Here is a 16145-nt window from a genome sequence, read left to right as displayed (position 1 = left end):
TGAAGGAGTAGGAAATTATATACAACAAAGTACTGTGCTTAATATTTTTCTAGAAGATGGTCAGATCATAGGTGATTTTAAAGTGGCTTGAAAAATTAAGTGACCAGAAGAGCTGTTATTATTTGGACATGAAGTTCTGTGTGTTTTCTTCTCCACAGCTTTATGTGGAAGGGCTGCAGGTATTTCAACAGATGCCAAGGTTTAAATTGTGAACAGTCTTTGTCTGCCCATTGGTGGACTTCAGTTGTGTGTTGCTTGGAGACAAATGAAGTTTGTTAAGGCTTTGAAACTACCTTTGTTGATAGTAATGCTCAAGTGGAGGCCTGTGTTGTTTTGGGTGTTTTTTTTGGAGTTAACAGAGAATTGCTTTGTCATCTGTTGTGCCCATTTCCAGAAGGTGGACATTTAAAAAGTTAACTGTAGTAGGATGCCGTATCATTTCTAGCTGCAATTAGATGCCAGGTATAGGAAAATACTTTTTAGCATATATTTAGTTAAAAATGGAGAAATTATAAATGTCAGAGTGAATGGGAGAGACTTTAATAGTGTTTGAAAATATGGTCCCTAGTGTCCTTCTAGCATCAATGATGGTCTTCTAAAATTTTGCCAAAAGCTAACAAGGGAAAACTCCTCTCACAGGTCTCTGTGGTGGATTCTTCTTAATTTTCCATAATACATAATACATATACAAAATAATTTATTAACTTCAGAAAGAACAACTTATTTTGAGTGTTTTTATTCCATCGTGGAAGTGGATGGATCTCGTAGACCTATATTTGCTGAAAACTTGCGATCTTCTATGGAATTCGCCCTTTCATTAGGGAGCTAATACAAAGGTGATGGTAGTGCAGGGGAGGAGAACGTGTTGAGTTCTTCTTTTTGTAGCAGGCTATTGTTAATGCTTTGAGAGCTCATTCTGATCATGGTTGTTTTATCCACAGTATCCTAAAGGACACTTGGATGCACAGTCGTTCCCCTTGGCTGTGGTGATCACATGGAAGTGCCAGTAAGTTCATGCACTTGCTGATGTGACACATTGTAGCTGGATTTGCCTGTAATAGCTATGTAGCTGGAAATCCTTAAAAATAGGAGTGTGAGAGGTGTTCTGTGGAAACTTTTGGAAAAAGTAGCTTTCTACTCTTAACCTTGTGTAATACATAGTGCAATAGAATGAGTGCACTAGGAAACTTGATCTCTTTTCTCATGGCTGAATGAGTAGTAATAAATGACTATTTCCACCTGCTTAAGCCTCATGCCATACATAATTTGTTGACTTCTGTGTCTAAGTCACTATAATGAGAATAGTCCTCATGGGTGTAAATTGATTGAAAGGAGTAATTTTAGTATAATTTTCTGCATCCTGCTCCTGCTGTTTTTTACTTTTGCAGAGCTGGCAAAGACAAAACAAAGGATTTTTCCTGTGTGTATGTTCTGATGGGAGACTTGGAAACTTAATACCCAGAAAGGTGTAAGTTGCTAAAGCCAGTTGTTATTCATTTGCATCTGTTAACATGTCAGGAAAAAGCTACCTTTGTTCTGGGCAGTTATGCAAGCAGGGCTCAGGGAGTATGCTTGGAGGGGTCACTTTCATTCTTGTGAGGCATGGGGTTATTTTGTTGTTGGAGGACAAGCCTTAGCTTAGGCAACTGTTGGCATTCTGACTTTTGTTGAGCCTGTAATATTACTGTGAAAATTTCTCTAGATGGTCTAGAGACACCAGTGTGTTCTGCTCACTCATTTTCCATGCAGGCAGATCCTTTTAATTATGACAAAAGAAGTAAAATTCTTAAGTTTTCTAGTTCTAAGAAAAATATTACTTTGCAGGAGTTGATGACTAAGTGATAACAAGTTATCTGCTAATTATTATGTACTGCTCTAGGCTCTCATGTACGATAGAGAGGGGGACTTAGGAGGAGGAGGCAGCTGTTGACTTTCCATGAACTGTTGTGACTTTTGGCTTTTCTCATTTTTTATTTCTGTTTTCTCAAGTGCTAAAGGGAATCTAGAACATGGAAGATACATGGGAGCTTGATGAGTCTTCTCCTTGGCTCTGGACTTTTAAAGTTCATGAACAATTTGCTCAGTAAACATTTCTGCTGCAATTTAATACCTCTTAATTCTGCAGTGTTTTTGTGGTTAAGATTGAGATACAACATTGGCATTGGAAAAATACCTTGGATTAGTCTGTGCATGAGAGATTCCCTGTACACCTGTGGGCCGGAGGACACTATTTGGGGTACGAGGCGGTGGTGGAGGGGGCCACCAGTTTGACTTTTGTGGGCTCAGTGCCAGAGCAGTCAGGTGTGCAGCAGTAGAAGGTTGAATGCACCCCCTCCTGCTGCTCTTCATGAACTGCCCCTGGACTGCAGATGCCTGAAAATGAATCTCTTCTGTCAGGTGTGTTCCCTTCATCACTTGTATGTGGGGCCCTCCCATCCTGTCTCTGTATTTCCTTTTCCTATAAGATTTTTGAAGAATTTGAGTTGATAGGTAGAGTGCCTGTGTGCAAGGATATCAGACTTGCAAAACACTAGGATTTATTATGTTGAAGCAACCTAAACAGCTCTGAACTGAAACAATATGCCAGCAGTTCAGGTTGCTATTTACTATTAGCATATTCTGCATCTTGATTCCTAATGTATGCTAACTCTTTAATGTATTCTTAATGAAGCACTTAGTTTGATTTGTTTTCTTCAGCTTTCTCTATTGAATATTTAGCTACCAAGAGAAAATTCATCAGATGCAGAATCATGTATAAGTGCTTTGATGTATTCTATTGTTTTGGTTATGCTATATTCTCACTCGTTTAAAAGAAATGATTGAAAATCAGGGTAAGAAAAATTTGAAGTTGGAAGTGCGGTGAATGTTTTCAAATGAGAAATAATCTGTTCCCATAGTTAACTGAAATTTTGTTAATCATAGGGCATGAAGAAGTCTTAAGCCAGAATATTTGTAGAGATTAACTCTGTCTGGCTCAATAGCAGATGACTCCAAAACTGAGCTCAAGTATCAGGGTGGAACTAGCTAGAGTGTATGTGAGGCCAAGACTTCATACTTATGGTGACTCTGGACTTTGCTCTTATGTTCACAGATTACTGTTAAGTACTGACTGCTTTGCTGCTCAAATTCAGAGGAACATCTGCAACTGCTGCAAGTCTTCACTTTAGATGTGTTGGGGTCCGAAAACATTCTGACTAAACTGGGCATTAAGTCTTCTGAAAAATACCTGTATTTCAAATCCTGTTCATAGTGGGATTTGTTACTGTTCTCTAAAGTTGAAACTCTGGGCATTTTTCAATCCTTCTGGTAAACAATTACCAAATGCCTGAAACAGTATTTTATACTTGGTACCCAGAGTTTTTCTTCCTGAATAACCAAAAAAAAGTAATGACTACTTGAATAAACATTTAGATGTAGATTCAAAGGTGTTCCTATTGTTTCAATCACCACTGTCCTATTTGCTTATCAATGCTTGATAAAAGCATATCTGAGCTTGGAGTGAGGTGGTGACAGGTGGATTTGGGTGAGAGATCCTGAGATGGCTGAAAATTCCTGATGCCTTCAAGCAACCACTTAATGCCTCAAACATTTTATAAAGGAATCTCCAACTTGGGAGAATTAATTAGGCCTCCAAGGCAAATCTTGTGTAGTATAACTAAAAGGATACCTGGTGAAAGAGCATGTTGTTGTTTTAATATCCTATTAATAGCATAGTAGGGAGAGCTTAATCAGGCTTGTGCCTGGGTTCTTAGCAAAGAGCTCTGTGGCTGAGTGATGAGCCATATGTGAGGGGTTGGTATGTTCATGGAGCAGAAAAAGATCAGTGATGATTTGTCCTGGAGTGTCTGCCAAGATACACCTAGCAGGATTCCTTAAAGCTGTTGAAAATGGACTGAATTCTTTCAGTCTGTTCACCATCTTGCTGCCATCTTGCAGGAACTGCAGAATGAAGTGCTTTGGGAGTTGGACGCTAGTTCAGCTTGGGTTTTGTATCACTTTACTCTTGGGCCTAGGAGGGTATGGCGTGCATGAGTAAACAGAGTTCTTTAATGTTTTTGTGGGGATGACTTAAGAAGTAAAGGATGGAAATGAAAATTTGTTTTGAAAAAGATGGGGAAGGTAAAGGAGCTAGGTAAGGAAGCAAATGCTACTGAAGAAGTGGGGACCACGTGTCTGAAGTGACAAAAGTTCTTTGTGAATGTACTGGCACTGGAGCAGCTGCTCTTACCTTTTCCAAAAAGGGCTGATGCCTGCCAGAAGCTGCAAATTTAAAGTGAGCATTTCAAAGTTCCTTTCCCAGTGCAAGGCTGCAGAGGTTAGAACCAGTTTAAGAACTGTGGCTCATAGTTATGGACCCATTTATCTATTCTTTTGATGCCTAATAAACATGTTGGTTTGATTGTTTTCCTACTTATTACTACTGTAGCCATGGTTACTGGGAAGACAAGCTGTATACTCTGAGCCTTAATTATTGCCTGTGCCGTGGTAGAACCTGATGCTGGATTGGAAGTCTAAAATCTTACTGGTACAGATGATGCAGATTATTATAGGCAGGTAGGGGAAGGAATAAGTTTCATGGTGGTAGTTAACTGTGGTGCTCCTGACAAAGAAGGAGCCAGCAGTTAAATAATTCACTGTGGTCTAACAGAATTTAGTTTTGTTCCATCTATTTGCCTTTAGTTTGCAATATGGAGTTAATGAGTGAGATGAAGAAGGTAAAAAATAAATTTATCTCAGAACATGCATTGAGATCAGATAGTATGAGCAGTAAGCAAAGCTTTCCAACTTTTAATAAATAGCCTTGGCTACTGGGTAATTGGCTTGCTCTTGACTTTGTATTTGAAGAACAGTAAATACTCTATCAGTTACTTCAGTCTGTCTGGCTGAAATATTCAGGGGAAATTCAAGTCTGGGGTTTATAGTTGGGCAAAAAGTTTCAAGTAATCATATTTTTAGTTTAGCCTACTGTGGAGTTGGATAGAGATGACTGATTGATGAACTTTATATGGTATGGATTTTTTCAGTTCTTTGTAGCTTGTATAACTCCGTTTTATCCTGGAAACTGTTGCTGATTGTGTCTGCAGGCTGCCTTTACTGGTTTCCAGTGTTTATGCATTTTGGGAGCAGGGGTAAAACAAAATAAGTACCTTGGGAATAACTCTTTAAGAAAGTCACAATGGGGAAGATTGTGTCTGTGCTGAAGCATTTGGTTGTGAACTGTGCCTCCATACTGTGTCTGTGTCAGGTGATTTCTCTGGTAGAGATACTAAATCCTTGTTACATTGTTGCCACATTGGATGACCACACTGGCATAGTTTTGTGAAGCAGAAGTGATGCTACTTGCCTTACAAGGACAGCCTGTAGATGAATGTTTTATTAGGTTTCTTCACTGACATTACTATGATAGTCTTTCCAGTTTTGTTCCTATTCTGCTAAGTTCAGTTTTAGGAACATCCTCCACTAATTGTGGATTTGTTAACTCCAAAATAAATGGGAAAAACTTGCAACGTGTTTTTGAGACACGTGTTTGAAGAAATGAAAATGGTTCATTAAAGCTATGTTGTGGGTAACAATAACCCCCCAAAATGTACAGCAAACTTGAAACATATGAACTTGGCATATTCTGACTGAAGAAATACCTTTATGGACAAATTATCAGCTTGCTTTTGAAGGTAGTTGTACCAGAGTAATGTCAGTTATTTCCAAGTGAGTTTTTGTGTGCTCTTCTTTTCCATTTATCATGAATATTTCAACTGGGGACTTGCTCTGGCCTGGATATTGGAAAAAAGGATGTTTGTGTAGGGGTAGAGTGGATAGGTTAGCCTTCAATACCTTTGTAATTATCCAGTATTACAGCTTAACATTTTTTGAGGTTTCTGGTCAGTGCTGTGGTTTTTTGGGGGGATTAATGTGTGTGTGTGTGAAGTGATTCAAAAAGTAATTGTGTGCATGAAGACTTGTGTGGATTGTGATACAGTATATGATCAATAATAGCCATAATAAAAATGTTCTCATTACATCCATAGTAGATAGCCATTTTTTCTCAGGTGTGAAAACTGATTTAAAAGAAAGTTGTTTGGATACCAATGCACTGAGAAATATCTCTGGGGAGATGAGAATGGGCAGAAGAGAAGATATGTGAAAGAGTGTTGAAATGGTACTTAAAGAAAAATTAATGCTGGGTGCCAGGAAGAACTTTCCAACCTCTAAATAAAGACAGAAGTCACCTGAGTGGAGAATCCTCATTAATTATTTTTTCTCTCTTAATCTTGCAGTTGATTGTAATGCCGTTCTTAAAGCTCTGCAGCCCATTTTTCAGGAGCAGGGAATGACAGAAACAGTTCATAACTGGGAAGACCATGGTTATTTAGTAACCTACATAAAAAAACATGGCAGGTGAGTGGATTTTCTTTTTATTACTCCTCTACTGTCCTTCTTTAAAATATTTTCTCCCTCTATCGGACCTCCTGTAGTGTTGACAGGGCAAGCTGTCTTATCTTTTTATCAGCCTTGTGTATGAAATAGCTATGATTAAGCAGAATATTGTTTCTAATCTGGACTATGTCATCTTGCAGTTTGGATCTCAGGAGGTTGAACTGCTCAGTCTGATCTGTACCATAGAATGGTGCCTTGGTTTCAGCACTAGTCGTTCCAGATGCAGGACAGCTCAAGTCAGTTCAATGTATTTGTAATTTTTCTGACCATTAAGTATGTCTAAATATGTTGGAGTCTAACCTTAGCATGTGAACAATGACAGCTTTGTGTCTGTCTGTATTTACATGCCGTTACATGCTTCAAATTCTCAAGCAGCTTCTGAAGTAATTAACAGCATGATAAGGGTGGTTGGTGTCATTAGTGACATAAAAGCTGGGTCTGCTGGGACATATTGATAAACTACATTCACTTTATTTCCTGATGCTGCCTCACAGTGTGAGGGTTAGTTGATTATGGTATACATTAATCTGGTCTATTTATAAGTAACTACCATGATTTTATTGCACTTCATTTCTTATAGTTATTTTGTTACCTGTTCTTGACATAAATGTGGCAGTTGCTGCTTTGTGGTTGCCTGTTTTTTTTTTTTTGCTGGTTGGATTTGTTTTGTTTGATGGTTTCTGTTTGTTTGATTGGGGTTTTTTGGTGGGGGTTTTTACACCCAAACTAAGGTAATAAGTAAGTGGATACGAGTAGTTCTATGTTTATCATTCTCAGTTGTGATTTATGAAGTTTTTAGTATATTTCACTTACCTTTTCAAATGTGGCACTTGCTTTTTCTGCTCAAAATTATTTTGATTTTATGCTTGATGTGTCTAGAAAAACCTGTTAGTTGTATCTTGCATTTGTACAGCCTTGTTTATTCTGTCTTTAGTTACATCTGATTTTATATTCTTCCTGAATTATTTGATCAACATTGCAGTTCTGGTAACCTTTTGTCTCTGAGTTGGTGAAAATAGAGCAAAGTTGGTAATTTTCTACTCTGGTCCTAGCCTTCCCCTCTATTGAGTTAAGCTTTCATGTAATTCTCATAAAAAGATAATATCAAGGTTCTACAAATGCTGAAAAATTGAAAGATAATATACCTAGAAGTAAAAAGTTAGATGATTAAAAGGTTTGGTATATTTGATTACATGGCCTCATGTTGCTTTCCTGCATTTCCTTGAGTTTTAGAGGGGCATGAGATGTGAATTCTTAAACTGGGTTTTCTCTTTGTGAATTCATGTGATTGTTCCCCTTAAGATGACAGCCTCTTCTAAAGGTGCACTTTCAGAGTTGAATTGCCTGTCTTTTGATGTGTTCCAGGAACTTCGTAGAAAACAGGCTATTGTTACATAACTTTTCTAGGAGATAAGTGAACTGGCACTTGGAAGCATCTCTGAGAAAGGTTCTTATAAAAACCTAAATTTAAAAATATCTGACTTGATTGCTCTTGTTACACAGTCAGCTGAATACGTGTGCAGAAGAACTTTCTGTATGTTTTAGGACCTCAGCAGCTTTGTTTCCTCTGGTTACAGAAAAAGCCTAAATACTTTTTTTTGTAAAGTAACCCTAAACAGTATATTTCTGGTAATATAGTTTGCATTTCTGTTTGATGTAGTTTCAGTTAACTTAAACAAATGAGGTCGTAAACCCATAAAACCCAACAGACTGGACAGTTAAAAGCCTTGCAAAAAGAACACATTTCACAAGTAGTATGAATGAACTGAATAGCATATGGAGAATTTCATACTGACTAAATAGGCTTTAATACCAGCAAATTTGTCTGCACTTTTTTACTGCCCTGAAATATCATACATTTTTAGTTAGCATAAAAATATTACCTGACACAACTAGGAAGAAACTAGGTAGGCCGTTCAGATTTTTCCTCTTCTTTCCCTGCAAAACAGTGAGTGTGCTGAATTTCCAGCAACAACTTGTGATAAAACTTGAAAAAAAGAGTTGTGGTGGAGGGGATAGGTATGTCCTGAGCAGCTCTTGTAAGGATGGCTGGCTGCAACCTTTCACAAGTTCCCTAGAAGGAGAGATGGAGTGGGTGCTGTGAATAAGGATTTTGTGAGCATGTGCACACAAACATGTTTTTAGCCAGCCAAAGGTGACTGAGCCGTTGCAAGACAGATGTGCAGCTGATGTAACAAGCTGGGTGCTAATCCCTGGGAAAAATGTTTGAGATGAGATAGTAATATGTTGCTAAACAGTATCTGCACTCCAAAGTTTGCTGAGATAACCCCCATAACCCACAGGGTGCCCCATGCTGCAGTCTGTGGAATTGTGGGCACTACTGTTGACAAAACTCTCTGACAAAGCTACCATGTGAACAGCCCCATAGAGGGCTGCGCTGGTTGAACAAATTGGAGCTGATCTGGGGATTAAGACATGCTTTCCTGTTGTCATTACCAAAGCAACAGATACCTGTTTCCTTTTGTCCAAAGCTAAGCAAGCAGAAGTCATATGTGGCAGCTCTACCTAGTCCATTTACTTTGTGATTTGTTCTGACAAAGAACCTAATTGAAGGAGGTTCAGCTCAAGACATTTACTAACAGGCTTGTCAACACAAAGCTCTGGAGTGGGGCAGGGATTGGCTCACTTGAGCCACTCAAGTTCTTCTGTGAAGTGGTGGGGATGGATGCATTCCTCTGTGCTTTGCCAGCCCCCTTGCCCAAACACTGCTTGGGAAACAGTAGCAGCATGTGCCATAGTGGCACTCTGTCTCTTGAGTTTTCAGGCTTCAGCAGTCTAGTTTTTCTGAGCTGTGTGTTTTTAGATTCCTTTTAGAATGTTTTGAAGGGTCATATTAAGCAGCATGCTTTTACTGAAATGTTGCAATCTTGGACTAAACAGTTAAAAGTTAGGTTTAAAACATGTGAAGCTTTTATCTTATTTAATGTGTATGTGACTTCATACAGAATCATGGTGCCCAGTATATTTCAGTAGTTTTAGAAGAGTTGTTACATCTAAGTTAAGGAATAAAATCAGTGAAGCTAATCTTTGGAAACGGATATCTTCTCAACTAATACTTTGTTTTAATCTCATTGCTGCTTGTAAACAAGTAGCCTTTTATCATACTCCATAGAGATGTGAGACTTTTTTCCTTGTGCATCTACACTCCTTCTTTTGTCATGTTCCACCTTGAAGTTCTTCAAAAACACTCAAAACCTGAAACTTGAGTCATTGTTTTTACAGTAGAAGAATGTCTTTTAGAAAAGTCTTCCCATGTACACATATCCATTTTCAGTATCTAAATTCTTGTTTATGGAAGTATAATCCTACTGGCATTTGACTTCACTGTTCACAGCAGTGCAAGCTTTACCCAGTTGAATTTGGCTTGTGTATCACAGAGATGCTGATAAATGTGTTAACACTGTGAAGGGAGAGGGGTTGTGCTTACTTTCTTCCTTTCTTTGTTAGTCTTTTGCTAATCACTCTGTATGCTAGACAGCATATTTTAAAGGACCAGGATGAACATTCCTCAGCTCTTTGTTTCAGGCTAAAATGTTGTAGTTGCCTATGGAGTGACACAGAGTGTAAAAATGGGCTGAAGAATAGGAAGCAGTTGGTAGGAATCAGCAACAGCTACCACGGTAGCTTTCATTGGTTTAATTATCTTATTCTGTAAAACCAGAACTGGACTAATGGTATAATGAAGAAATGTATTTGCTTAGCTTCTTAAGGTCCCTCAAGTGCTTTGTAATTAAGGTGAGGAAGACTTTTAAAAAAGTGTTTCAGTGAAACAATGTAATGCCATTTAAAAAAATTTAATGTTTTCCTAGTATAAATAAATTTCTATTTCTTCCCTCATTGAGTAGTTTGGCAACTACTTGATGCTTTTAGTGGCAGCTGTTTTTGAAATAGTTAAACTCTTCCATTTTATAGTGTCAGTAGATAAAAGCTTAGATGGGTAAGGAGGAGTTTGTAGGTACCTGTCTGTCTATCCAGTTGTATTCTCTGGGTGCGGTGGTTTAGGAAATCCTTTCTTGGGTATGTGGGATTGCAATAGTTCGGACTCCACAGTACAAGTAACTAAGATAGGATGGTACATTTTGGGTTAGAATATTTTGATCTCTGCTTCCTAGTTCTGTTTCCAGCAGTTTTTTTTTTATTTGTGCAGTTTGGAATTATTTGTTGACATCTGATGTTTTCTGATGTTCTGATGCTAAGATGCAGCACTCAGTAGAATTGTCTGTAGCTGTTTGCATACAAGCACAAAAAGCTTGAGTACTGCCTTGGAGGATGTGACAGATATGCAGGTGCAGCACCAAGTGGAGCGTTCTTACAGTGGGGGCTGCTTTTCAGACGCAGATTTCCTTGCCAGATGGAAAGAGGATGCCTCCTCACTGAACCTTTTTTTCCCCTCTTGCTGCTTTTATGAAATTATGTGCAAACACATGCCAAAAGTGTGGCAGGTAGATTGTTTTTTAAAACAGGTATATTTTTCAGAAAGATGAGAAAGGAGGGGCTAATTTTGAAGCAAACTTCCCCCCCTCATTTGGATTTTAAAGTAATCTTTCCATAGGTAGAAAGTGGAAACTATTCTTGTTGTTTTAAAGAACTCTCTTCCACACATTAAAAGAGCTGCTGCTGATAAAAACCTGCGTTCATGTATGTTCTGCCAAGGAGACAAATATAAAGTGACAAAAGCCAGCATAGCCTTTGCTGTCTGCTGACTGAAGCCAGTAACTCTTTTGTGAGTTCAGCTTTGGCCTACCACTACTGCCTTAATACTATTTAATACTGGACTGTTCACTTTTTTGAGTACGCTTGTAATGTTGGCTGTGTGTTTAAATCTTTACAGGCATTGTAGCTTATTTTAGGTGTCTGTTTTCATCCATATAACTTACAGCCAAGGTATAATCAACCTTGACCTGTATTAATGTTAAGAATTTTTAATTTCATTCAAGTTGGTTTTTTTTTAATTAAAAAGCTAGCTAAGAATGTCAGCCAGAAACTTGGAACTTGAATTTTTGTCCCATTACACAGCCTGCTGCCTGCCTTTCATCTCTTCCCCCTTGCCCTAGGTGTCAGGACCCTGCTATTCTGCTAGAGGTGACAATTGGATGAAATGGACGGTTCTGCAGTGCAGTTCTGTCTCTATTCTAATGCTGTCATATCTGAAGTTGTGTGCCTCTACTGTCAGAGCAACTCTCCTCTCTGCCTCTCTTGCCTCCCACCTCAAAGCAGGGACAGGAACATCCCCTCCTGAGGCTCTCATAAAGTCACAGAGGAAGTAAAGATGTCAGCTGTCAAATCCTATGACAGCTAAGTGATTCTTCTAGGAAATTAATTCAAAAGAGAACTTGAGTTGTGGGATAGTCATTCTGTTGCTTATTTGTTCCAAAAACAACTCCCAGAACATGGAAATAAACTGATAAGTTTTTCTAACAGTGAAAATATTTCTGACGCCACACCAGTTTTCAGGGAATCAAATTAGCTGTCTTATGAACTGCATATACATATTTCTGTCTGTAGTGCCACAGCTCTGAGGGCCTATGGACTTTTCACTGTGGATGGTTGTGTCCAAAACCTGCTGGAGTGACCAGTACATCCATCTTCTAAGTTCTGCTCCTTTGTCTTTCTCGCCTTTAAAAAAACCCCAAACTTTCACATAAACAGAATCCTGGTAGGCTTTTGTGTTCCCAAGTTAAAAACCTGTGTCGGAGGACACCTAGTGGGGAAGCTCTGGGATGGAGGGAGGGTTGCTCCAAGGTGGTGACAGCCTGTGGGCTCTGGGTGTGCGTGTGTGTCGTAAATGGAAAGGCCTTTTCTTCCTGGGGGCAAGACCTGTCTGCAAAGTCTTGAGGAAAGACTCAGACTGCCCAGACTCATCCTCTGAAGAAAACTGGGTGTCAGTAGTAACATATCAGAGCTGCAGATCACTGCTGTTCTAAAACCATCGAGGTGTTTTTGTGCTTGAATTGTTTTAGTCAGTTTCATAATTTGGTTATTTTACAGTTACCAGAAGTTATCTTCAGATAGCACAGAATATTCAGGGTTTTATTTCTGACTGAAGCTGAGGGCTGAAGGTCCCAGCACCACAGAGGAGCTGGTATTCCTACTGAGGCTGACATTTTGCAAAAGGTGCTCTGGAAGAGACAAAAAAGGTGGGAGTGGTGGGGAGATGAAAGACCATATAAACTTTCTGTCACAACAAGAGTTGGTTTGAGTTTTCGTTTGGGGCTGAGTGGGGCGATAAGAGCAGGAAGGCAAAGAACGGAGCATTCAGAGAATGATACAGCTTTATCTGCAGTTTCTGTGTTGTATTAGTGCATTTCTGTCCCTGAATACTCTTCTCTCTTTGTTCAAGCATTCCTATTCTCATTCCCTTGTCTGCTCTTTTTTTTCCAGCCGGTATTTTTTTCCTCTACTTCCTTTGTGTAATCCCCTTGTAGCCTTTCTGTTTCTTTTTGTTTTCTCCCTGGAATGGGAAGGATATTGCCTGTGCTACAGTGTTATTTTGTGTCCTTCTCCACTGCCCTTCGTTCTTGTATTCTTTGTTGCAAGTTCCCAAAGATTCACTGTTTGTTCACCTCATGTACTTAGCGTGGTGAAGCTTTGGTCTTTAAATGTTCCCGTAGTAAATATACAGTAGGAGTTTTATTGACATTAATTTGTATTCATCAATGAGAGTTTGCTGCTGCAATTTCTTTGCCAGTCAAAGCTATGGTTTGCTCCAGGATGCTTATTGTTTCTCACTTACAGATTTTTATTCAGCTTTGACTGTGACCAGAGTCTCTGAATAGTTACCATAAAAAAATTTAAAAAAAGCCAACCAAAAGAATTAAACAACCACCCCAGCCCTCCTGCAAAACAGTACAGATAAATACCTCCAGAAGTAAAAAGGAAAATACAGGGGAAGGAAAGTGTCCAGCTGTTTTCTTAAGGCTTATTTTCAATTAAAAAGCCCAAACTAACACACCTGTTCTAGTAGGCCTTATAGACCAGCAAGCAGCATATTCTCATTGTACTACAGTTATTGTGGCTTAAGCACCCTGTTTCACTGCCTTGCTTCCTACTGGTTTTATTAGTTGTGTAGTGATAGGAAAGTTCTTGCAACTCTGCAGTTAGTGACTTGCAGAGGAAGATTTGAGCAGCATTGCCAACAGTTACAGGTGCTAGGGAAAAATATATTCATTCTTAATTTTGGTATAACTTGTTTTAGATTTTCTTTCCTTACTGTGATTTTTGATAATAAATTTGTCATCACTGTCTCTGTTGTAGTTTTGCCAATTTGAGAATTCACCCTCATGGATTAGTGCTGGTGGATCTGCAGAGCTACAATGATGATATGAAAGGAAGAGAAGAAGTTGATCAGGTACGGGTGCTGCTTACCTTACTAGGATTACCTAACTGTATGGGGAGTCCCTTTTTTTTCAGGTCTGTCAAAATCTATTGTGGCAAAAGATTAAAAATATTAAAGTCAGTTGTGCACACATGAATGTATGAATGCACATACTCTTCAGCAAGTACTGGGCCTCATGTTCTTTGTAAAAGTTGTCAAGATATACAGCAGGCTTGGTTAGGGCTTGGGTCTCTTCAGCTACTCAGGGCAGTGAAGGAGGACATGAGATGCTCAGTTTGCAGTCTGCTGTGTTAGTGTGAGACTTCTTTGTATTCTCTGTTCTGGGAGATGAGGAGACTCCATACTCAATCTTTTGCCCCATGGAGAAAAAGAAATTCATCTTCCCTGGCATGAAGGATCTGGGCATTGAATATTGCAGGGAAAGAGGCCACTGTTGTAGCAGGAATGGAACTTTAAAGGGTTCTCATGTTCCCTCTGGCTGTGTTATCTTGAACAGCTAAATGCAGTGATGACAGCTGCTGAAATGTGCACATTCCTGCTAGTAACAAGGCTGAGGGGGCCAGCTAGTTATTCATGGGCTTCTGGTGTTCCATTTCAAAGCCTTTCCATAGCAGGTGCTATGTTTTATTGACTTCCAGGTAGAGTATTTTAACAGATATTTTGCATTAAGTGCTGATCTACAAATTCTACCTCTCCTTTGCTATTTTTTTCAGCTTCTAAACAAAGTAGAAGAAAGAATGAAAGAATTGTTTCATAGTAACATAAAAAGGGTGAAACGGTAAGTTTGTATCTCTGCTTCTGTATATGGCTTGTCTGCTAGTTACTAGAGATAATAAGCAAGTTATGCTTTGCTGTAATGCAGTGAATAGCCTGGAGTATGAAGGTATGGAAGGGATATTTTTTTTAGTTTCTTGAGATGATTGCATGGAAATAGTGAGAGAAGATGCAATGTGGAAGCAGGAGCAGACTGCTCTGAAAGGGCTGGGCAGCCAGGGGTGGCAGAGGTCAGGGCATAAACTGTACCCTATGGGCCACATCCCACAGCTCATGGAGAAGGTGAGCTGATGATGGTGCCCAGGATCAGACCCAGCTCTGTGGCTGGCTGTAGTGCTGAGGCATCTCTGAGCACGAGCTGGGTGTCAAGGATTGGCAAAAGACTTGGGTGGGTGGGGATAGAGCTGCAATGCATCTCTGGCACATGGACCAGGGGTGAGGATTAGAGCTAAAATGGAGCTCAAGTCCATCGAGAAGACTTTGTCCTGACAAGGTTTCCTGTAGCTTTTTTTCATATCTCTGCCTCTGCTGTGCTTCATGGTGCTCACTGTGGGCATGTGTGGTTTAGGGACCTGCCAAGAAGATAGATATATTTTGTAGCAAATCTTTATAATTAGACTTAAGGATGGAGACTGTAAGCCCTTTGTCAGCTTGGATTATTTAAGCCTATGTGTTAAAATTTAAGGACTCAAATTACAGTTCATGGCCTGGTGTTGAAACAACTTTCATACTAGACATGGTTTGTTGTCTTTGTGGTGGCTGTCTGGCAGTGACAGATACCTTGAAGCCAGGGAGCACTTACTGTAGGCATGAACATGGTAGAAAGTGCAGCAGGTACCTGAAGGAACATAAAAGTGAAAATGGGTCAAAAGTAAAAAGCAAGTGTGAAATCAACAAGGCTCAGTAAAGCCAAGGAGCAAATGTTCGGTTTTTTTCCCATACAAAATGGGAAAACATTTAAGCAGTACTCTGTCAGACAGTAGATATGAAGGTTATGAGAGACCACAAGTAAAATGGTAGTAATTTGAAAAGTGGTATTATACTTGCATATTGTAATTTCTGCTTTACAATTGTATGTAAAAGAGATTAGTTATCTTACTTCAACCTAGTAAAACCTCACAAAAGGTGTGCAGTGTATTGAACATTGATGATCTTGCATCTGTGCTTATGGAGGAGAAGCTTTCTGAGGCTGTTTTGATACTGAAATGATAGAGGGAGTTTGTGGAATCCCTGTGATAGGAATTTCTTAACAACAGGTCAGGATAACATCTGCATGGAGTGATCTAGATCTTTTGGTTACCTTAGTATAGGAAGATGAAGCTCCAAGAGAGCAGTTCATCTAGCATGGATCTTGTCACATGCTTGTCATTGTCTTTCTTTTCCTTGTTTTTGGTTTCTGTGGTTTGTTTTGTTGGGTGATTTTGTTTGATTTCTTGGGTTCTTTTAATTTGTTTTGCATCGTTTTGGTGTCAGCTGCACACATGCAGCTGCAGTAGGATGAATGTAGCTGGAGAAGCTTTTCATGCCTTTTTGTTGTAGTAAGGCAGGGTTGCTCTTGCTCCCACCGTGTGCTGCCATC

At 39.3% G+C, this 16145-nt stretch overlaps 1 protein-coding gene across 1 annotated transcript in view; it reads left to right on the top strand.

Moving 5' to 3' along the window:
• The window catches only part of SMS (spermine synthase), a 43447-nt gene that overhangs the window by 7063 nt on the left and 20239 nt on the right, over positions 1-16145 (top strand). The window contains exons 2-4 of the mRNA XM_015621691.3: positions 6276-6396; positions 13711-13804; positions 14506-14570. Coding sequence (XP_015477177.1) covers positions 6276-6396; positions 13711-13804; positions 14506-14570 — 280 coding nt within the window. The remainder of the gene's footprint in view (positions 1-6275; positions 6397-13710; positions 13805-14505; positions 14571-16145) is intronic.

Source organism: Parus major, chromosome 1, assembly GCF_001522545.3.
Source record: "Parus major isolate Abel chromosome 1, Parus_major1.1, whole genome shotgun sequence".
In the NCBI taxonomy this organism is placed as follows: Eukaryota; Metazoa; Chordata; class Aves; order Passeriformes; family Paridae; genus Parus; species Parus major.
This window is presented reverse-complemented; position numbering and strand designations above follow the sequence as displayed.